The sequence below is a fragment of the Petaurus breviceps genome, unplaced genomic scaffold, assembly GCF_028583685.1.
Source record: "Petaurus breviceps papuanus isolate PSGF00001 unplaced genomic scaffold, PetGlider_PUasm1.0 37, whole genome shotgun sequence".
Taxonomy (NCBI): Eukaryota; Metazoa; Chordata; class Mammalia; order Diprotodontia; family Petauridae; genus Petaurus; species Petaurus breviceps.
In genome coordinates, this window is record NW_027186296.1 from 41,194,027 (window position 1) to 41,217,393 (window position 23,367).

At 38.1% G+C, this 23,367-nt stretch overlaps 2 protein-coding genes across 7 annotated transcripts in view; one reads left to right on the plus strand and one right to left on the minus strand.

Annotated features, from left to right (window-relative positions):
• LOC138169158 (inter-alpha-trypsin inhibitor-like) overlaps positions 1-21,824 on the minus strand; it is a 136,282-nt gene extending 114,458 nt beyond the window's left edge. For both annotated transcript variants that reach the window (XM_069098360.1, XM_069098359.1), the window contains exon 1: positions 21,531-21,824. The gene's annotated coding sequence lies outside the window, so the exon portion shown is untranslated. The remainder of the gene's footprint in view (positions 1-21,530) is intronic.
• The window catches only part of CA12 (carbonic anhydrase 12), a 241,089-nt gene that overhangs the window by 144,311 nt on the left and 73,411 nt on the right, over positions 1-23,367 (plus strand). For 4 of the 5 annotated variants that reach the window (XM_069098352.1, XM_069098353.1, XM_069098354.1 and 1 more), the window contains exon 1: positions 19,437-19,700. The exons of the other annotated variant lie outside the window; for it this stretch is intronic. In XM_069098352.1, the coding sequence (XP_068954453.1) occupies positions 19,613-19,700 (88 nt within the window). In that variant the 5' untranslated portion in view covers positions 19,437-19,612. Of the gene's footprint in view, positions 1-19,436; positions 19,701-23,367 lie in introns of those variants that run through there. 5 annotated transcript variants of the gene reach the window in all.

Consider the following 23,367-nt stretch of genomic DNA (forward strand, 5'->3'; position numbering starts at 1 on the left):
AACAATGAACTCCATTTATTGATTCTTAGGACAAGGTTTTTATAGAGCAATGAGACAAAGGAAGGGGACTCAAGTATTCTTATCATTATCTTAGTCTGTCATATCCTGGAAGTAGCACAGAATAGATAATTTGATAAGGATTTGTTATCTAGGAGATTAAAGTCTTAGGGTAAGACCTTTGATCTAGGCCTCAGGTGCCTGCTAATACAGCCACATTCATAAACAGATACAATTGAGAGCAAACTTCAAAGCCAAAGCTGCAATCCTCAAAAGACATCATGTTTAGAGCTGACCACCCAAAGATACCTGAGTGCTGGATCAAATATTTTAGTTCTTAATAACTAAAATCTTGGGGCAGAGCCTGTTGGTCTCAGAACTCAAACAACATCCATATAAGTGTAACCCAAATCAAAAGAACTCAGGAGCTAACTTGAAGAAAAGTTGCATCTCTAAGAGGTCTTTGATATTTGGGTCCACTGATATCAAGGTAATCATCTGAATCCTGGATCAAGCCTCTTTAGCTCCCAACAATGAAGAATCAGACATGCCTGAACAACAACATGGATATAGTTCACCTAGATTTTAGTTAGTCTTTCTTGCTCTTTTTTGTGGGAAAATGTGGAGAGATTTAGGTTAGATGATAGTTCAATTAGGTACATTCCAAAATGGTTGAGTGGCCAGACCCAAAGAGAAGTTATGAAAGTCTCTATCAAAGGGAAGTTATGAATGATTCTATGTCAATATGGGAGGCCTATAAGGGAGTGCCCCAGCACTTGTTCTGTTTAATATTTTTGGCCAAAGACTTGAAAATGCCATAAATGATATTATTATCAAATTTAAAGATGATAAATGTAGATGGTAGCTAATATACTGGATGATGCTTAATATCCAAAAAGATCTTGACCAGGCTGAAACCCATTGAGTTGGATCCAGTAAGGTGGAAATTTAATAGGATAAATGTAAAGTCTTATATCTGGGTTTAAAAAATCAACTTTATAAATACAAAATGGCTAAATAATAGTTTATCTGAAAAAAATCTGGGTGTTATCATCATCTACAAGCTCAATATATATGAGTCATTATGATGATATGGTAATCAAGAAAGTTCATGTTCAGGGTGGCTAGGTGGCGCAGTGAATAGAGCACCAGCCCTGGACTCCGGAAGACCTGAGTTCAAATGTGACCTCATACACTTAACACAAAAACTAGCCGTGTGACCTTAGGCAAGTTGCTTAACCCCAATTGCCCTCCAAAGGCAAAAAAAAAAAAAAAAGAAAGTTCATGCTCTTTTACACTGTATTAGCAGTAGCATAGTGTGCAAGACTTGGAAGATGATAATTTTACTGTTTTCTGGCCTAATAAGAGTCTATCTGGAAGATACTGCCTTCTTCAATTTAGGTACCAAATTTTAGAAAGGATTTTGATATAAACTGGAAGGCAGTAGAAGCTAACTGGGATCAATTGAAGGAACGGAGGATGTTTAACACAAGAAGACTTGGGAAGATCTGATAGCTGTCTTCAAGTATTTGAAAACCTACAAGAGGTTGTACTTGTCCTGTTTGGTCCCAGAGGACAGATATAATAGCAACCGGCAGAATTTCAAATCTGCACTTTTGCTATGAGGCAAAACAATTCCAAAAATGGACCTGGCAGCTTTGGGAGCCTACCTAGTGCATTCTTCTTCCTAGAGATCTTTAAGCAGAAGATGGATAACCACTAGCCAGATGTATTGTTGAGGGAATTCTTATTTAAATATGAATTAGACATGATGGTCTCTGAGTTTCCTTCCAGTTTTTAGGTTCTGTGATCCCATGAGTTCCTTGGTTTTTCAGCATTTTGAGTTACTGTGGTTGAAGGCTATGGCCTGCTTCTTCAATGAACTTTTTTTATAAACTAGGTCAATCAATCAATAAACATTTTACTAAGCATCTACATGTGCCAGGCATAGTGCTAAGTGCTAGAGATATAGAAAAAAGGAAAAAAAATCCCAACAACCAAAAAAACCAAACCCTTGCCCTCAAGGAACTCACAATTTAATGGAGACAACATATAAAATCAACTATGTACAAATAAGCTATATACAAGATAAATAGGGAATAATCAACAGAAGGAAGGCACTAGAATAAAAAGGAATTGGGAAAGGTTTCCTGTAGAAGGTGAGATTTTAGCTGGGACTTGAACCAAGCCAATGAAGCCAGAAGGCAGAGAAAGAGAGGGAGAACATTCCATGCATAAGGACAGTTACTAAAAATGGCCAGATCAGGAGATTGAGTTTCTTGTTTTTGAAACAGCAAGGAGGCCAGTATCAAGGGTTCAAAGAGTGCATGGTAGGGTGAAGGTGTAAGAATACTGGAAAGGAGGGGTGGCTAGGTGGCGCAGTGAATAGAGCACCGGCCCTGCAGTCAGGAGGACCCGAAGCCTTGGGACCTTGGGCAAGTCACTTAACTCCAATTGCCCCTCCCCCCAAAGAAAGCAAAAAAAAAAAAAGAATATTGGACAGGGAGGGAGGGGGATAGCTCATAAAAACTGAATGTCAAACAAAAGATTTTTTCATTTGATCTGAGGCAGTAGGGAACCACTAGAATTTATTGAGTGGGGAAAAGGGGTGACATGGTCAGACCTATGCTTTAGGAAGACTATTGACAGCTGAGTGAAGGATGGTGTGGAACGGGGAGAGACTTGTGGTAGGTGGACTAAGCAGCAGGCAATTATAATCTTCCAATCATGAGGAGGTGAGGGCCCATACCACAGTAACAGCAGTATCAGAGGAGAGAAGGGGGTATATTTGAGAGATGTTACAAAGGAAAATTTGACAGGTCTTGGTAACAGAGTGGATATAGGCTTGTGGGGGGGGTGAGAGAGAATAAGGAACCAAGTATAATACCTAGGTTGTAAGCCTGGGGAACTGTGACAATGGCAGTACCCTCAAGAGTAACAGGAAGGTTAGGAGGGAGGGGAGGTTTTAGGGGAAACAATGAGTTCAGTTTTGAGAATGTTGAGTTTTATGATGTCTACTGGACATCCAGTTCAAGATTACCAAAAGTCAGTTGGAATTCCAAGGGAAACTTCCTATAGTTTAAGGTTCTTCAATCATCATGATCACTCTGTCAAGAATTCTAAGGTTCAGGAACTATTTAAAGGTTTGTAAAGTACCGTATTCCCAGTTATTTAATTTGACTTGGTTGGACCTCCAGCCAACAAAAGGTCCACTTCCACCTTCAGTAATTCTCATGTACACCTTCCAGTTATTTTTGCTGTAATAATTAAGCCATCAAATATTCTAGCCATTATTTATAATCTTCTCATTGTTACATTTATCTAGACTTTACAAACTATCCTCCTTTTGAAGTCTTATTTCAATGCTACAATAAAGGATGCAGCCTCATACATTACTCCTTTCAACATTCTAGCCAAATTGGCTTCCTACAGTTCTTCACACATGACATTTAATTGCCATTTTCATGCCTTTGTACTAGCTGATCCCCGTGACTGGAATGCTCTTCAATCCTTTACACCTCTAACTCTTGGAATCCCTGATTTCCTTTAAGAGTTTCCTTCTACGTGAAAGTTTTCCTCATTCCCTACAATGTTAATGCTCCCTTTACCACCCCTTCCCCACAGGAAACCTTGTATATGCTTTCTAGGTGTTCAGTGTTTTGTATATACTTAAATATGCACAGGTTATTTCCCCCTGTAGAATGTAAACTTGAGGGCAAGAATAGTTTAATTTCAGTGTTTGTATACCCTACCACCTAGCGTGGTGCTTGATACGTAACAGGTGCTCAATAAATGCTGGTTGATGGATTGTTCAGGTGACTGTAGGTTCCTGAAGTCTATTCTAGTAGAGGGCAAACTCTGGTAGGTCATCCAAAAATGGAAACACTTTGAGTAGGACTCTGGTCATGGGCTTCACATGTATTGCCTAAGAAGCAGCCTGGTTAAGTTTGGAGGGGCTAAGAAACAAAATACTTCTATCAATGAAATCACAGATTTTTCAAAGACTATCAAAGTTTCAAACTTGGTCCTCACTGTCAGCTAACAAGCATTTATTAAGCACCTACTATGTGACAGGCAATGTGCTAAGTACTAAGAATACAAAGAAAGGTAAAATTATGGTGTCCCCTGCCCTCAAGAAGCTCACATTTGAATGTAGGACAAAACATGCAAACAACAAATATGTGCATACACATATGTGTGTATACATGTATGTGTACATACAAGATATATATAGTATAAATGTGTTTCTCTGTTTTGGGGCTAGATTGTCTATAAACCTTTACTCACTTGTTATTACTAATTTTCCTGGCTTTCTAAAACTTTTCTGAAGACTAAGTTCAATCTACAACAATCACAGAATGAATTTTGGAACTGGAAAGGAACAAAGATTACTATCTTTTCAAATCACCTTGCTTTACAGATGAAGAAAATGAGACTCAGAGAGATGCAAATATTTTTCCCAAAACAGTTTGTTTTTAGAATCCATCAATCAACCAACAAGCATTAGGCACTATGTGTTAGGCATTAGAGACACAAAGATGAAAGTAGATTCTGCCCTCAGGGAAAGTAGATTCTGCCCATAGGATATATGGGGGGGGGGAAAGCAATATACACATATATATTGGTCTAGACAAAATGGATACAACATGCTATTTGGAAGAGGGGGTATCTGTAGGTAGGAGAGTCAGGAAAAGCTTCTCATAAAAGACAACACTTATGATAAGTCTTAAAGGAAATGAGGAATTCTAAGATGTAGAAGAGAGGTGGGAATGAGTTCTGGAAATGAGTGGTAGCTAATCCAATGGTTCAGAGACAGGAAATAATGAAGTGTCTTGTATGAGAAATAATAAGCCCAGATATATGAAGAATGAGTGAAGGGGAGTAATAAGGGAAGAAGGGCAGGTTAGAGCTAGGCTGTGAAGGAATGTCAAAGGAGTTTATATTTCTTCCTAAAAGTGAAAAGAATGCAGAGTTTTGCATCTCATAGTTTCTATCTTTTCTACTTTTAAAATCCTCTGCCTTCCCTAAGGAATATAAGTGTTTTAAAAGAATTAAATGGCACTAAGTAGTATTATGGTGATCATAAAGATTTTTAAAAATAACTGGAGTGGGATTCAGTTAAGTGAAGGAGCTTTCATTTCAAATCAAGGATTTGAAAGTTTCTGGAATTCTGGTTTTCTGTTGATTAAAATATAATTCTACTTTAAAGTCATTTCATCATTATTTCTATCATTTACAGATTACCCTGCAAAGTAGCAAAACCCACAATTACTCAATATCAAACCTGAGTCCTACCTTATCCACACCAAAAGCTTTAAATAGCCTCAGGATTAAAATATACCACTACAAAATAAAGCCAAAACATTTATTTTGGGCATGATATATAGTCTTTAAAAACTGCTATTGATAAATTTATCATACTGTTAAGATTTCTTTTATATTTTATATTATACCTGATCAGAACATAAAGCACAGCTATTTCCAATGAGGCCCCTTTACATTTGTTCATCTTTGCCAAGATTAATAAAAAAAAATTGCTGTTATACCTGATTTGTAGGTCACTAGATCTATCACAGACCTTTCTCAGGGTTTAGGAGGAAGTTGGACTTTGTACAGCATTGGCCTATGGCCAATAAAAAAATGTCATGATTGGTCTGTTGGGAAACTTGTTAGCAAAAGAAACTAATTACACATCCAATAAAGAGGGGTGTTTTAATTGTACCAGTCCTCTGCCTTCCAAAGTTCTCTGCTAGTTATAATACAATAACAAAATCAAGAAATGTATTAACTAGCTATAATACAGAAGACATTGTGCTGGGTACAATGCTGTTTCAAAAAATAAAACAGTCCTTTCTGCTTGAAGGAGCTAACTTTCGGGGGGGGGGGGAAGAACATATGTAAGACTATCCAGTATGAATGTGTATGTATATACATACATACATATGGATATATCAATACACACATGTATAATAAAAATAAACAAGAGAAAGTTCCTGTTTTCAAGGAACTTATATTCCATGAAAATATAAGTACCAAAACTGAAACAACTAGATCTTCACGTATAAGATAATTATTGGAAAAATGTAAACTTCTTGAAAGTAGAGACTATTATTTTTATATTTTTAATCCCCAGTGCCTGGCAATCAGTCAATCAACAAATTTTTATTAAATGCCTACTATATGCCAGGCACTATACTAAGCACTGGAAAAACAAAGAAAGGCAAAAATACAGTCTCTTCCCTTGAAGATTTCACAATCAAATGGGGAGATGACATTCAAAAACTATGTACATATGAGATATATAAGTGTGTTTTGCACAATACACATTTACACATGTGTATATATACATACATACATGCATGTCTATAACTATGTCTATATATAGAAGGTAATCTCGGAAAAAACCACTAGGTAGGAAAGGCAGGTGATTTGGGGGGAGGGAGACTAAGAAATACCTCCTGAAAATTTTATATATACATATATATATGTGTGTATAACATGTATGTAAAATTTATTTCATTAAGTATTTCTCAATTACATTTTAAAAGAATTTTAAACTATTTAAAAATTTTTTGAGTTCTATATTCTCTCCCTCCCTCCCCCCACCTTGAGAAGGCATGGAATTTGATACTGATTATACATGTGAAGTCATGCCAAACATATTTTTATATTAGCTATGTTGCTAAAGAAAACACAAACAACAACAACAAAAAACCCAAGAAAAATAAAGACTAAAAAAAAAGCATGCTTCAGAGTTCAGTTCTCTCCCTGGATATGGATAGAATTTTTCATCATGGATCCTTCGGAATTTTTTTGGATCATTGTACTGATCAGAATAGCTAAATCTTTTACAGATCATTATTGTTACAATATTGCTATTGCTATGTACACTGTTCTCCTGGTCCTACTCACTTCAATTTGTAATGAGTTCATATAATTCTTCCCAGGTTTTTTCTGAAACCATCCTGCTCATCATTCTTACAGCACAATTGTATTCCACCACAATCATATATCACAACTTGTTCAGCCATTCCCCAGTTGGTGGGCATCCTCTTGATTTCCAATTCTTTGCCACCACAAAAAGAGCTGGATAAATATTTTTGTACAAATAAGTCCTTTTCCTGCTTGATCTCTTTGGGATATAGACCTAGTAATGGTATTGCTAGGTCAAAGGGTATGCACAATTTTATAGTTCTTTGAGCATAGTTCCAAATTGTTCTTCAGAATGGTTGGACTAGTTCACAACTCCCCTAGAAATGCATCAATGTCCCAATTTTCCCATATACCCTCCATTTTCCTTTTCTGTCATATTAGCCAATCTGATAAGTGTGAGGTGGTATCTCAGAGTTGTTTTAATTTTTATTTCTCTAATCAATAGTGATTTAGAGCATTTTTCATATGACTACAGATAGCTTTGATCTCTTCTTCTGAAAACTGCCTCTTCATATCCTTTTATCATTCATCAACTTGGGGAATGTCTTTTTTTAATTATAAATTTGGCCCAATTGTTTATATAGTTGAGAAATGAAACCTCTATCAGAGAAACTTACTATAAAATTCCCTCCCCCAGCCCCCACCAGTTTCTAGTTTTCCTTTAAATTTTGGTTGTATTAGTTTTGTTTGTAAAAAAGCTTTTTAAATTTCATGCAATAAAAATTATCTATTTTATTTCCTGCAATCCTCTCTACCTCTTGTTTGGTCATACATTCTTCCCTTATCCATAGATCTGACAGGTACATTCTTCCATGCTCCCCTAATTTACTTATTTTTTTAAAAAGCAATTGGGGTTAAGTAACTTGCTCAAGGTTACACGGCCAGGTGTTTCTGGGTGGGTGCTAAGTGTCTGAGCCCAGATTCGATCCCCAGGTTATCCCAACACTGGAGCCGGTGCTCTTACTCACTGTGCTACCTGGCCGCCCCCTTAATTTACTTATGATATCACCTATATACCTAAATCATTTATCCATTTGACCTTATCTTGAGATGTTGGTCTATGCCTAGTTTCTACCAAACTGCTTTCCAGTTTTCCCAATAATTTTTGTCAAGTGTTGAGTTCTTACCCCAAGAATTTGGATCTTTGAAGTTATCAAATACTAGATTACTTTAGTCATTTACTGCTGTGTATCGTATACTTAGTCTATTCCACTGTCTGATCCACCATTCTGTTTCTTAGCCAATACCAGACTGTTTTGATGATTATTGCTTTGTAATATAGTTTGAAAACTGGAGCTATTAGGCTCCCTTTTCTTCATTTTTTTCATTGATTCCCTTCATATTCTTTATATTTTGTTCTTCCAGATGCATTTTATTATTTTTTCTAGCTCTACAAAATAATTCTTTGGTAGTTTTATTGGTATAGCACTGAATGAGTAAACTAATTAAGGTAGAATTGTTATTTTTATTATATTAGTTTGGCCTATCATGAGTAACTGATGTTTTCCCAGTTATTTAGATCTGACTTTATTTGCATGAAAAGTATTTTGTAATTGTGTTCTTATAGTCCCTGGGTTTGTTTTAGCAGGTAGACTCCTAAGTATTTTATATTGTCTACACTTATTTTAAGTGGAATTTCTCTTTCTGTCTCTTGCTGCTGGGTTTTTTGGTAATATATAGAAATATTGATGATGTATGTGGGTTCATTTTATATCCTGCAACTTTGCTGAAGCTGTTAATTGTCTCAACTAGTTTTTTAGCTTATCCCTCAGGATTCTCCAAGTGTACTATCATATCCTCTGAAAAGAATGATAGTTTTGTTTCCTTGTTGTCTATTTTTATTTTTTCAATTTCTTTTTCTTGCCTTACTGCTAGGAAGAACTTCCAGTACAGTACTGAATAATAAAAGTAATGATGGATATCCTTGCTTCTCCCCTGATCCCATTGTGAAAGCTTCAAGTTTGTTCCTCTTAGAGATAATGCTTGGCTTGGTTTTATGTAGATAGAATTATCATTTTAAGAAAGGTTTTTGTTGATTCCTATGCTTTCTAGTGTTTTTAATAAGAATGGGTGTTGGAGTTTGTCAAAGGTTTTTTCCATATATATTGACATAATCACACAGTTTTTGTTGCTTTTATTGAAATTTGTTCTTTTTTAGTTTTTGTAGTTGCATGCCCAATGCATTATTCTGCTCTTTTATTAATGTACACTTTTAGAGAGATAAATTTCCCCCTATGTACCACTTTGGTAGCCTCCCACAAATTTTGGAACATTGTCTCATTGTTGTCATTCCCTTTAATGGAATTATTGATTATTTCTGAGATTTGTTCTTTGACTCACTCATTCTTTAGTTTCCAATTAATTTTTAATCTATGCTTCCATAACCCTTTATTAAATGTAATTTTTATTGCATTATGGTCTGAAAGGGATTCATTTAATTTTTATGCTTTTCTGCATTTGGTTGTGAGGTTTTTTTGCCCTAATATATAGTCAATTTTTTGTGAAGGTGCCTTATACAGCTGAGAAAATTGGATACTCCTTTCTATTCCCATTCAGTTTTCTTCAGAATTCTATCATAACTGACTTTTCTAATATTCTATTTATTGCCTTGATTTCTTTCTTATTTATTTTATGGTTAGATTTATTTATCTCTGAGAGGGAAAAGTTGAGGCCCCCACTAGGTTTGGCATTTCCTTCTATAATTCATCTAACTTTTCCTTTAAGAATTTCAATGCTATGCCATTTGGTGCATATATAGTATAGATATTATTTTGTTGTCTTTGGTTCCTTTTTAAGGAAATGTAGTTTCTCTGCTTATCCCTTTTAATTAAGTCTATTTTGCTTTTGCTTTGTCTGAGATCATGATAGCTACCCTTATTTTTTTTTTTACTTCAGCTAAAGCATAATAGATTCTGCTCCTGCCCTTTATTTTGATTCTCTGTATGTGTGTTTGTTTCAAGTGTGTTTGTTGTAAACAATATATTGTTGGATTCTAGTTTCAATTCATTCTGCTATTTGCTTTTGTTTTATGGGTGAGTTCATCCCATTCCCATTCACAGTTGTGATCACTACTATTCGTTTCCCTCCATCCTATCATCATCAACTCCTCCTCCTCCTCATTCTCTCTTATCCCTCCTTTAAAGTCTGTTTACTTCTGACTGCTGCCTTCTTCTATGTACCTTCTCTTTTATCACCACCACCTCCCTTTTTCTCTCATTCCCCTTTTTCTCCTACTTCCCTGTTGGGTAAGATAAATATCTATTAACAATTGAATATGTATATATTTCTCTCTTTGAATCAATCTAGATGTGAGGGAGGTTCAAGCATCACTTGCTCCCCCCACCATTTTCCCCTTTACTGTAAAATCTCCTTCTTACACACCTCTTTTTTGGGAGATAATTTTCCCCATTCTTCTCCCCTATCCATTTTTAACATCATTATAACATAATCAACTCACTCTCATGCCCTGTATCTATGTATACTCCTTCTTAACTGTCCTTACAGTAATAAAGTTCTTAGAAGTTATATGTATTATCTTTCCATATTGAAAGGTAAACAGTTTGACCTTATTAAGTCCCTTATGATTTCTCTTTCTTGTTTATCTTTTTATGCTTCTCTTGAATCTTGTATTTGAAAGTCAGATTTTCTATTCAATCCTGGTCTTTTCATCTGGAATGCTTTGAAGTTCTCTATTTCATTAAATGTTCATTCCCCCCCAACCCCTCCAAGCATTATACTCAGTTTTACTGAATAGGTTATTCTTGATTCCCAAATCTTTTGCTTTCCAGAATATCATATTCTAAGTCTTCCTCTCCTTTAATGTGGTAGCCACTAAATCTTGTGTGATCCTGACTGTGGCCCCATGGTATTTCAATAATTTCTTTTTGACTTTAAATGTTTTGTCTTTAACCTGGGTACTCTGGAATTTGGCTATAATATTCTTGGGAATTTTCATTTTGGGATCTCTTTCAGATAGTAATTCCTCCCCCCCCCCAAATTCCTATGTTATCCTCTAGCTCTAGGATATTGGGGAAGTTTTCCTTGATAATTTTTTGAAATATGATGTCTAAGTTCTTTCTTTGATCATGGCTTGCAGGTAATTCTTAAATTTTAAATAATTCTTAAAGTTGCTCTTCTTGATCTGTTTTTCAGATCAGTTGTTTTTACAATGAGTTATTTCACATATTCTTCTTTTTCTTTTCTTCTTTTGACTTTGTTCGATTGTTTTTTGATATCCCATGGAGTCATTAGCGTCCACTTGCCCAATTCTAATTTTTAAGGAATTATTTCCTTTATTAAGCTTTTGAACCTCCTTTTCCATTTGGTCAATTCTGTCTTTTAAGCAGTTATTTTCATCATTGAATTTTTGCACCTCTTTTTCCTCTTGGCCAATTTTTATTTTTAAGATTTTTTTTTTCAGTATTTTAGTGCCTCTTTTACCAAATTGATTGTCTTTTGTTTGTTTGTTTTTGTTTTTTGGAGGGGGTAAGGTAGGACAATTGGGTTTAAGTGACTTGCCCAAGGTCAAACAGCTAATTTTTGTGTTAAGCGTCTGAGGCTGGATTTGAACTCAGGTCCTCCTGACCCTAGAGCTGGTGCTTCTGCTCCACCTAGCTGCCCCTTAATTGTCTTTTCATAATTTTCTTCCTTTGCTCTTATTTCTTTACCTACTTTTTCCTTTACCACTCTTATTTGATTTTGAACATTAATTTTTAGCTCTTCCAGGAATTCTTGTTAGGCTTGTGTCTGATTCATGTTTTTTTTTCTTTGAGGCTTTGCTTGTAGTTATTTTCACTTTATCATCTCCTTCTGAATTTGTGTCTTAATCTTCCTTATCATCATAGTAGATTTTTATGGTCAGATTATTTTTTTGTTGTTGTTTGCTCATTTTCTACCCTATTTCCTGATTTTGAACTTTATATTAAAGATGGCCTCTATTCCTGACATGGAGAGAGGGGCAGTGTCTTGAGCTATAGGCTTTTTTACACTGCTGTTTTCAGAGCTAGCTCTGGGGGTTTAAAAGTCTTTAGTGCTGGGGTGCCTAGGTGGTGCAGTGAATAGAGAACCAGACCTGAAGTCAGAAGGACCTGAGTTCAAATCCTGCCTCAGACAGTTAACATACTTACTAGCTGTGTGACTTTGGGCAAGTCACTTAACCCCAATTGCCCTCCAAAAAAGCAAAAAAAGAGTTTTCAGTGCTTCCAACATGGTATTATCTGGGGAGAGGTGTTGTCACTGCTCTCTTGGTCTTTACTATGATCTTTCCTTACCCAGGAAGGGCTCCTGATCCCTTGGGGCCAGAAGATATACTGTTCCTTGAAGTCTCTGATATCCTTGTAACCACAATTGATACTGCCTCTCAGGTTTCCACTTTCTCCTTAACCAAAAGTACTCCTTTCCCATGCTTGAACTATGACCCAATAGTGGGTATTGACAATGGAGTTGCCAAATAGTGTCTGATCCTGTGTCCAGTGCTAGCACAGGGGGCTCCTGTAATTTCTTTCTGACCAATTACCATGTCCCTTACCCCCTTTCATAGGGTCCTAAAGAGAGCTCTTGAGAGCTCCTAAAATTGCTGCTACTGGGGGGCGGCCAGGTAGCACAGTGAGTAAGAGCACCAGCTCCAGAGTCGGGATGACCTGGGATCGAATCCAGGCTCAGACACTTAGCACCCACCCAGAAACACCTGGCTGTGTAACCTTGAGCAAGTTACTTAACCCCAATTGCTTAGGGGCGGCCAGGTGGCTCAGCGAGTAAGAGCACTAGCTCCAGTGTCAGGATGACCTGGGAATCAAATTCGGGCTCAGATACTCAGCACCACACCCAGAAATAACTAGCTGTGTAACCTTGAGCAAGTTTTTAACCCTGATTGCTTAAAAAAAATTGCTGCTACTTCTCTCACCACCATCTATTGGTATTTCATGCATGTGTGTTCTAGGTCAGCCTCCAACCCAGTGTCACAAATGTTTCTCTCCAACCTCCTATATTGTCTTGGACTAGAAGAATGTCTCATTTTGATCTTTTGTTGGCTCTGCCACTCCAGAATTTAATTTGAGGCATTATTTTAAAGTAGTTTGGAGTAGAATATTGGGAGAGCTGATCTGATTAGCTTCTCTACTCTGACACCTTGGCTCCACCCCCAGAAGTCAGAAAATAGGTTTTGAACTGGGTCCTGAAGGAATGAAGGGAAGCCAATAGGCTGAAATAAGGAGGGAGATCTTTCTAGTCATGTAGTACAGCCAGTACAAAACCACAGAATTGGGAGATGGAGTGTCCTCTGTGAGCCTTAGTAGGAAGGCTGGAAAGATAGGAGGGGCACAGGTTATAAAGGACTTCATCTTTAATGGAAGAAAGGGGCTGGGGGTGCAGGGAGCTTACTGCAGAAGGTCAACAAGCATTTATTTACTATGTGCCATTCGAGGTGAATGGAAAGGAAGCCAGAAAAGGCCAACAGGGTGAGGTGAGGAGGGAGAGTATTCTGTGGACAGAGGACAGCCTGAGAAATGGAGTGTCTTATGTGAGGAACAGTAAATAGGTCAATATAGCTGAATCATGGAGGGTGTGGAAGGGTGTAAAATGCAAGAAGACTAGAAAGTTAAGAAAAGGTCAGTCTGTGAAGTCCTTTAAATGACCAAGAAATTTAATATTTGAGCCTTGAGGTTAAGGGAGCTGCTGGTATTTACTGAGTACAAGGATGATGGAGTCAGGTCCTATGTTGCTAAGATCAGTTGGGCAGATGAGAGTAGGATAGACTAAGGTAAGGGGAGACTTGAGGCAATAACACCGAACAGATGCAATGCAATGCAATAGAGTGGTAAGAGGTGAGGGGATGGTACAAAGCTGAGGGCAATAGCAGAGGTGAGAACAGGAAAGATTACGTAAAGGTAAAAATGACAAGATTTAACAATTGAATAGCTATGTGGAGTGAATGTGAGACAGGAGTTGAGGATGACACTGAGGTTATCAGCACATACCAGGCTCTTAAATATTTGTAGAATAACTAATCTTATACCTATAACAACCCAATGAGGTTTTTAGGACAAGTATTATATAATTATTACATTATATAAATAAATTTAATATCCTATTAGAAAATGAATAACCTAACACATTGAGAGGTTAGGTTAAAGACGAAGCCAGGACTAAAATCCAAATTTTCTTAATGTGAATACTGCCTTTCAGTGACACACTGTGCAATGTACTGTGTTTCCCCGATAATAAGACCTATCCCGAAAATAAGCCCTCCCCTTACTGTGTAAGATTCCTCTAAAATAAGCCCTCCCCCGAAAATAAGCCCTATTGAGATTGCTACTGTAGTGAAGGTGATCCCCTGCGCTACACGCTACATACGGTACCCTCTGTATACACCGTCCTGTCTCCCCCCCCCGTGAAACGCATGCCGTGCTCCGAGCTGCATCCAATCAGAGCTACAGCAGTGAGCGCATCATCCTGTTCTTCCCCAGTGATTTGCTTATTGAATAAAGGTACATTTTTTTGTTCACATTTACCTGTTTATTAAAATTGCTGTCAATGTTCATTAAAATAAGCCCTCTCCTGAAAATAAGCCCTCTGGTGTTTTTCTGTCCAAAAAAATTAATAAGACAGTGTCTTATTATCGGGGAAATACGGTAGCAGTTTCAAAAGGATACTTACTTATTCAGTTTATAATTCAAAGATACAAGTGTTGAACATCAAGTTAACACTGATAACAAACAAAAGTAACTGTTACCAAGACAGGAAGGAGACAGGAAATGATTAATGAGGAGATACGACGAACCTCCCTCTTCCACTACCCCTTTCCAATAATACTCACTGGACATTTTTTCTGCCTGATTTTTCTTTTTGACCAAATGGAAGTCATTATTAAAATAAGGAACTCTGGTTGGTTCCTTGAAGACTGTATTGAAAGTGTGTGAAGTTTTGATAGTTTATCATGTGCCATTTTGGCAGGTGTGCTATTTATATGAATAAGGCTTAAGTATCCTTTTGTACCCTAGTTCGGCTTGGTGAGATAAGCACACAGACAGTTTTCTTGCAGATAATTATATCATTGTTAGGATCCAAATGGGATGTCCTTGCTTTGCTTATATAGCCAAATGATCAAAGTATCTAGAGAGAAAAACAATTCCCTAATCCAAAGGGGTATAACCAGAAAATAGCCACTTGATTTGACCTTGGAATTAGTACTTGAAGTAGACTGACATTGTCCAGAGGAATAATTCTTATCTTTGAGGGGGAAAAACCCACTCTGAAGTAAGTCTTACTTTTGGAATGCCAGGGATTAATTTATGTAAGGGGCTACACAATCCAAAACTAGGAAAAGAAGGTATATTAGGTGTTAGTATAAATTGTCAATCTCAAAGCTTGTTCTAACACTATGGAAAAAAATAAAACTTAAGTAGGCTTTTGCAGGTGCTTGCTGGCTATATTATTTGCTTTGATACATGATCCTCATCCAAGTCTTTAACTGGGGGCTCAATTTTAGAAGGGTTTTCTTGGCAGTTTCTCTTGTCTGAGTATGCCATTTGGGGTTGGTTGGCAACAGAGTTTGAATGGAATTTGGAGGCAGAAAATCCAGATGCAAATCCTGGTTCTGTTCCTTGCTACCCATGTGCCTTTTGGCAAGTCACTATACTTTTCAGGGCTTCATTTCCCTCCTGTATAAAATAAACAGTTTGTACTAAATGATTCCTAACTTGCCTTTCAACTCTAAAAATCATAGGATGACCCTACTTATGCTGCGCAGAGCTTGTTGGCCCATGGTGTCTGCATGTCGTCTCCCCCATTAGACTGCTAGCTCCTTGAGGGCTGGGCTGCCTTTTGTTTTTCCTTGTATTCTCAGGGATTAGAATAGTCTGGCATAGTCCTTAATAAGTGTTCATTGACTGACTATTCCAGATAGCAAGGTTAGGGTTGTATTTGCACTAAGTCCATTTACCAATTTACCCTAAGGTGGCAATGGATTTATCTGTCACAGCAGTACTCCCCACAAAATGATGGCAAGCATACTTCCCTTCAAACCAATGTCAAATCTTCCTCAAGAAGACCCCACTGCAGGAAAGGGCCCTGTCAATTTATTCTCCTGAGAACTTAAGCTTCTTTAGCTTTATGTTATAGTTTTTTAGGCCCCTGACATTCAGTTTGAAGAATGTTCTTTTGAAGTTTGATCATTTCACCTACCTCTGATCTCTTTAGCTTTTCTGATTTCCTAAGAATGAAAAAAATGTCCTCAAGCATTAATGGCAATTGAGTTCAGTTTACATTCTCAATCCCCTCTTTATTGCTATGAATTTATTGAATGATTCAGTGCCCGACAGGCAGTTTCACCTAATACGAGCACTTTTTTCATGACAATAGTCACAATCCAATGTTATAAACACACTGAATCACCACCTAGAACCACCACTTCCTTCCTATCTCTCCTCTTCTAGGCTAGTACTCCTCTGAATTACTTGTTGCAGGGCTGGTTACATTTAATATTTAGCCTGGGCTAGTGAAAAGAGCACTGGGATACAAGACAGCTTAGTTCTGGTTCTGGTTTTACTTCCAATTGTATGATTCTGAGCAAATCACATCATCCAAGTTGTTATAATTATTAAAATAACTCACGTTTATATTATACTTTAAGGTTTACAAAGCCCTTTATATGTGTTATCGCATTTGATCCTTGCAATGTGAGATAGCTGCTACCATTATCTCCTTTTTACCTATGAGGAAACTGAGGCTGAGAGAGGACAACTTGTTCAAAGTCATACAGCTGATAAGTGTCTGATGCAGGATTAAAACTTGGATCTTTCTGACTCTAACTCTAGCACTGTTCCACCTCCAATTCACTGTGCAACCCAGTTGCCTCATTGTTTTTAGTTCCTACAGCTATAAAATAAGGAGATTAAATTAAATAAAATTACAGTTCTTTACTACTCTAAAATCCTATGGTCTTACACCTATGCCTGTTTGAATTCAAAATTCTAAAATGACATGGGTATTGTAACATACATTTTTCTTGCTCATTATTAGGGGAGGCAGGGAAAGAATGGGTATTTATTAAGTGCCTACTGTATGCCAGGCACTGTGCTAAGCACTTTACAAATATTATCACATTTGATCCTCACAACAGCCCTGTGAAGTAGGTGCTATTATTATCCTCATTTTATAGTTGAGTAGACTGAGGCAAACAGAGATTAAATAACTAGTCCAGGGTCACACAGCTAGGAAGTACCTCTGGCTGAATTTAAATTCAGCTCTTTCAGACTCTATCACTGTACTACCAGCTGCTTCCTTATTACAAAGGTATTCAAGTGAGAGGTAGACTGGAGCAGTGGATAGACAGCATACCTTAGAGATAGGAAGACCTTTGTTTAAGTCTTGCCTCTGACAAATCACCATAGGCAAATCACTTAGCCTTTCAATGCTCTAGTCAGAAGTGTCAAAAAAAAAAAAAGACAAAATTCCCAAGGAGTCTCAACCAGATTAAAATGTAACTGGAAAATGTTTACCAAAATAAATAAAAAATATAATATAACATAGATAATGTTAATTTGTAGTTTTCTAAGTCAACATGCTGCCAAAAGGATATTTTGGTACTTGAGTTTGACACTGCTGCCTTAGGTAACTCTCTAAGGCTACCAGTTACAGATAAGTTGTTGATTTGTGTTTGCATCTAAAAATTTTGGAATACAATAATAAATAATAAATGCTCATGCATTACTAGATCTGCAAGAGTAGAGGGTGATTCTCAACTGAGAATTCCCCACATTGATGAATTAATAGGATAATAGATGTAGATATAGAAGAAACCTCATATGTTCTAACCCTCTCATTTTTACAAATGAGGAAATTGAATTTAAGTGACTTGCCTAGAGTCATATGGTTAATAAGGCTAGATTTGAACCCAGGTATTCCTGAATCTAGCTCTCTATCCATTATACCACACTACCTTTCCATCCTATGTATAGACAAAAGCAGTTGTATTCCTATTTATGCTAGGTAAGAACCATAGGCCTAAATACTACTCTTTTATCAGAAGTTACAAAAAGTTACTATCCAACAAGTAAATTGTCTGCTCTGGTCTGGAAATGATTGCAATAGGGTTGCCAGTTTACAATTGCTATCTTACAAAGATCTCAAAGTACTTCATTAATTTTTACATAGCACTTTATACTTTATTAGTGTTTTATACTTGATTTTATAAGCACTTTAAGATTTACAAAAACACTTTAGAAAATCATCTAATTTTATCCTCACAGAAACCTGGGGAGGTAATCAGTCAGTCAAAAACATTTATTAAGAACTTACTAAATGCCAAGCCAGACTAATGTCTGGCTAATTACAGACAATATAAAGAAAAGCAAAAACCTGCCCTGAAGGAACTTATAAGACACGTCCACAAAGACAACAGGAAAGCAGGTGTGTACAAACAAGATACATACAGGATAAAATGGAGAAAGTATCAGAGGGAGGCCACTAGCATTAGGTGGGATCACCAAAGGCTTCTCGTAAAAGAAGAGAATTCCCAGCCTGTGTGACAGCCACTGAAAATGCATCAAGTCAGAGTATATAGCATTTTATGTGAGGAATGCCAAGTAGTCCAGTGTCACTGGAGTGCTATTATTAACCTCATTTTACAGATGAGGAAACTCAGGCTAGCAGAGGTTATGTGACTTTCCCAGAATTCACACAGCTAAAAATGATGGTAGCCAACAACTATATAATAGTCACTATGTGCCAGGCATTGTGGTGAATGCTTTATAATTATCTCATTTCGTCTTCACCACCACCCTAGGAAGTAGGTTCTCTCACTATTCCCATTTTACAGATGAGGAAACTGAGGCAGAGGTTAAGTGACTTGCCCAGAGTTCACATAGATAGTAAGGGGCTGGGGCAAGATTTGAATTCAGGTCTTCCTGACTTTCAGCATGATGCCTGGCAGTAGTAAGTGCTTAGTAAATGCTTGTTGAATTGATTTCACTCTAGGTCCAGCACTCTATCCACTATGCTACCTAGCTGTCATGAATGAAATGAAAAACATATACACATACATATATATTATATTTATGTATTATGTATATGTGCTTATATATGTATATATACATATATATCATAATATAACCAACATGGATGGTCAAACTATATTTTCCCATTGCTACTAGGAAAGGACAATTCCACCAGAGTATAGAAACTTCACCCACATTAGAGAATTGCTTTTCAATAGTGCCTCAGGGGCAAAAGTGGTCCTTAATGATTTGTTTACATATATAGACATGACTCAGAAGCCACTAGATCTAGACAGAAGCAGGCAAAAGTCAGGAGGTGAGGTGATATAAGTAACAATGGCCATCCTCATTCTCCATTGGGTTCATTTCTCCTGCTCTGTAATGTCATGGATCACTTAAGAAATATAGGTGGGTAATAAGGACTATAGCTTTCCTAAAGACTGGGACTCTGGTAGGCAGGGCTTTCCCCCTGCATAATGACATCATTTGTTTGGGGCTGAGTCTTCCAGGAGAGCTATATAAAAACAGCCCTAAGAGAGTTGAGAGCCTGAAGATCAATCCAGCTCACCACAGTGCTCCAGCTGAGAGCACGTGGTAGTATTCGGCTTGTTCCAGAGAGGCTTTTCCACTGAGTGAGAAAAAAGAAAAATCCTGTGAAGTACCTACCGGGAGACAGAGCTTTCCTGAACATGCCAGCCCAGAGCTTTAGTGCAGCTTGTGCCACCCTGCTTATCCTTTTCTTAAAGGGGCAAACCTCTGGAGCAGCACCACTTAATGGTAAAGTTTCTACCTTTTTTTTCTTTATGAACCTACCTGAGCTCTTAGATTTTATGCATAGACTCACTGATCAGATGAATTACTTGATGTCATATTAAATAATACAGTGAGCTCTTATCCTCACTTAATGGGGGTGGAGAATAGTAATGTATAACTTAGAACAGCAAATAATCAAGTTATTTTTTAGTTTTACTTAGAATGTATTACTTAAGGTGGGAAGAGGAGGTTAAAGCAGAAAGTGAACTTACTAATTATGTTTTAATCATCCATAATGTTAGAATTAGTATTCATTCCCTGGATGTATACTGAACAAAAGATAGCTTGGGAATGCGCTGACCAGTGGGGAGAAATTGCTATGAGACTTAAAATAGGCTATTCATAATCCACCTGCAGACAATAAAGAATTGACTAGTGTTTTATGATGTTCTGATTACTAGGAAAATTGCATATTGGTTTGGGAGATCTCAGAGACAAGATTCATTCCCTTAGGGGATAGATTCTCATGCCACCAACTTCATTTAAAGATGAAGGGATGATGCATATTAGCTTTAATCATTATATTCTCTGAAAGGAGTCTCACTGCCTCCCCCCCACCCCGGCCCCCAACACACACACTTTGCTTTTATCTTTTTTTTTCTGGGTTAATCAGTGCTCTAATATTTAAAAACAAGACTGGGGACCTGAAGCTTAAGTCGTGAGCTTCAGGTATGGGTCAGTGCATTTTGCTGAACTGCCACATTGTGTGTATGTGTGTGTGCGTGCGCGTGGTGGTGGGGGGGTGGGGGTGGCGGCATAGGTTTCAAGTTATTTTTGAAAGAAGAGAAAAATGCCAAACTTTGCTTGCTGGAGAGTGTGCATGTGGGGGTGGGGAATCTCTAACGCCTAGGGTTAGTGCTTTTCCGGGGGAGAAGACTGACACTTATGGATAGTTCATGGATAATTCATGGGTATTTCATGGATAATTCATGATGGTTCATGCCCTGTGTGGGGTATGCTCTGAGACCATAAGCCCGGGTCATTTGTGGGAGCTACAAATCCAGAGGATTTACACCTGCCCCCAGTTAAGACAAGTGGGATGTTTTGCTGGCTTGGCAGGGGAACTAAAAATCACTTCAGTCCCTGACCAGAAAACTTATGTGCCTTCTTTCTCTCCTAGAGGTCAGCAAGGAGATCTGAGTGGCAGAATCTATTGTTAGTAACTTTAAGATTGCCTTTAATGAAATTAAGGCATTGCATGCTTCATACTATCTTCTGGGAAGAAAGAAATAACAAGGAGATGGGAGAAAGAAGTGATATAAAAGTTTAAATGAAAAGTGGCAGAAGTTTAGATATATTGTGACTGTTGAAATCTTGTTAACCTTTTTCCCCCTGCTTCAAGAAAAGAGTAATAAGCTAGATCTATATTCAGCTTAGAGACTCTCCTCCCCCCCCCCCCCCCATCTCGCCTCTCTTCTGCTCTCTAACCAATCCAGGACAATAGAGACAACTAGCTATTCATTAGTCCTTTTCATTCCCCAACACTCTTGAATGAAGGACCTTTACCCTTTGAGGGGCAGCTACCTCCCACTGCCCCACTCGTCAACAAAACAACTTTCCAAAGATTTGGAATGAGTGGGGGTCTGGGGGAGGGGAAGTAGACCAGGAAAAGGAGCTCTTCATTTCACACTGTAGTTAACTGACCTTGCACTCTTTCCTGTTCACAAAACATATTTTTATATAGTTGTGCCTCCTCCTTCTCCACCCGGGCTTCTCAGCTCTTTTAAAGCCTCTAGGCATAAGGTTCAACACACCTATACCTCCCCTCCCCTCCAAGAAAAATACCAACCTCACCTGTGGTGCAGGACCAGGTCATGGGGGTGGAGGTGGGAAATGCAGCCTGGTATAAACTGTGGTTTGTTCTCTACCTGGACTTCACAGTTTTTAATTCCTCTAGCTGCTAGGATTGATGAATGTCAAAGAAAAATGCTTGGGGGATGGTATGAGTGAGAGAGAAGTAAATAAAAGTGAGATGTGAAGTCCTGGGCAGAGAAAGCCTTGAATTATGACTTTATGAGGCTGTTTAGGGCAGGTTTTTAATGAATTCTGCAGAGCCAAATCTAGTCTAGCCTAAACCAGTTTGTACTGTGTTTCAATGAGAGGAATTGAGTTTGCAGCTGGGCTGCTCTGCCTCAGCATAGGGTTACATCGAGAAAGTTCTGACAGTGGGTACAAGGAGCTCCAAATACTCTGAACCCTGTGACCTGGATCTTTATAAATCAGCTTTTTTTTTTCAAAACACACCCAGGACATTTTCCCTGCCCAGTCTGTAGCAAGTCTGCAGGTTCAAACAGGCATTCAAGGTTGAGTTACTCAAGCCTTCCTAAATCACTCAGATGACCTTCTTTAGGATGGAAAAAAATCTTTCCCTCACAGAAGGCCCTACTAGTCACAAGAAATTTGCCTCACCTGCTTTGTGGAGGTTCAGCCCTGTCCTTAGACATAAGTTTCCCCTGTAGTCCAGGTTTATTCTTCAACATCTTATATGCAAGGAGTAGCAGCCACTCTAGGAAAAGCTTCTTTTAGTAAGAACCTTAACAGTCTGTTTCAACACTATAGGTGTGTGTCAACTCTGGGACTGGTATATCACCCCAGAAAGCTAACTGGCTGGATTTGGCATTGATATGTATCTGTAAAAGCAGGCAAACCTAAATCCTTCTGACTCAGTCCTTATTAGCTTTGGTTTTTCTTCAGGCTGATTGTACTTCCTTTTCTGCACCCCACCCATTTCCAAATCTAACCAGGTACTGACATTTATTCCTCCCCCACTGAATCCTACCCTCCCCCCCCCCCCCCCGCCCCCCCCCCCACCAAGAGCCTAAGAGTCCCTCACCTCAGAGAGAAGACAGCTCAAGAGGTTGGCTTGTTATACCATTCACTTCCAGTAGCCAATCCCCAGCCTCGTGTCAGTCAACAGGCTGACTCCTCACTATCCCTGACATTAGGTAAGAGCTGTCACTGAGGTGTTTTTAGGTATTTCTCAGTTGTTTCTTCCTCAATTAACAGTCACAATAAAAGAAAGGGCTCAACCTGGGAAACTTGTCGAGTTAGCAGCAAAGATGTTAAGTAACAGCCCTCTCACTGGCAGTTATTTAGTTTGTGCAGGTGCAATTTAAACACTCAGGCTAAGGATGGACTAGTCAGTGGAAAATTGGTTGTTTACTTGGTGGTCTCAGGCCTGGTAACCGGCACTTACTGTGCTTCTCCAGGGGAGAAGTGGGGCAGAAATACCTTGTCATTCATGGAAACTTGGGCTAGAAGCTTCACGTGATAGGAATTTGGCATAGCTTCCTTTGTGAGAGTAACTGCCATATATTTCTACAAACTACCATCATACTTAGTAAGACAAGCAAGCAAATGTTCAGGGAATAAGACAAGACAGTAAAGGGGAGCCTCCTGTTGTTTAGACCTTAGGTAGGCTTCTTACCTTTGTTCTTTGGCCCCATTTCTGCTGAGAACCTGTAGTCAGTAAACTGTAGGAATTCACTTGAAAAATTTTGCTTCCCCAGAATTCCAACCACTTCTTTCATGACAGTGGGAAGCTAAAATAGCTAATCTGGCCTGAATAAAGGCAGTAGAATGAGGAAGCCTGATGTAATGGAAACAGTGGATACAAAAAGACCTAGGTTCA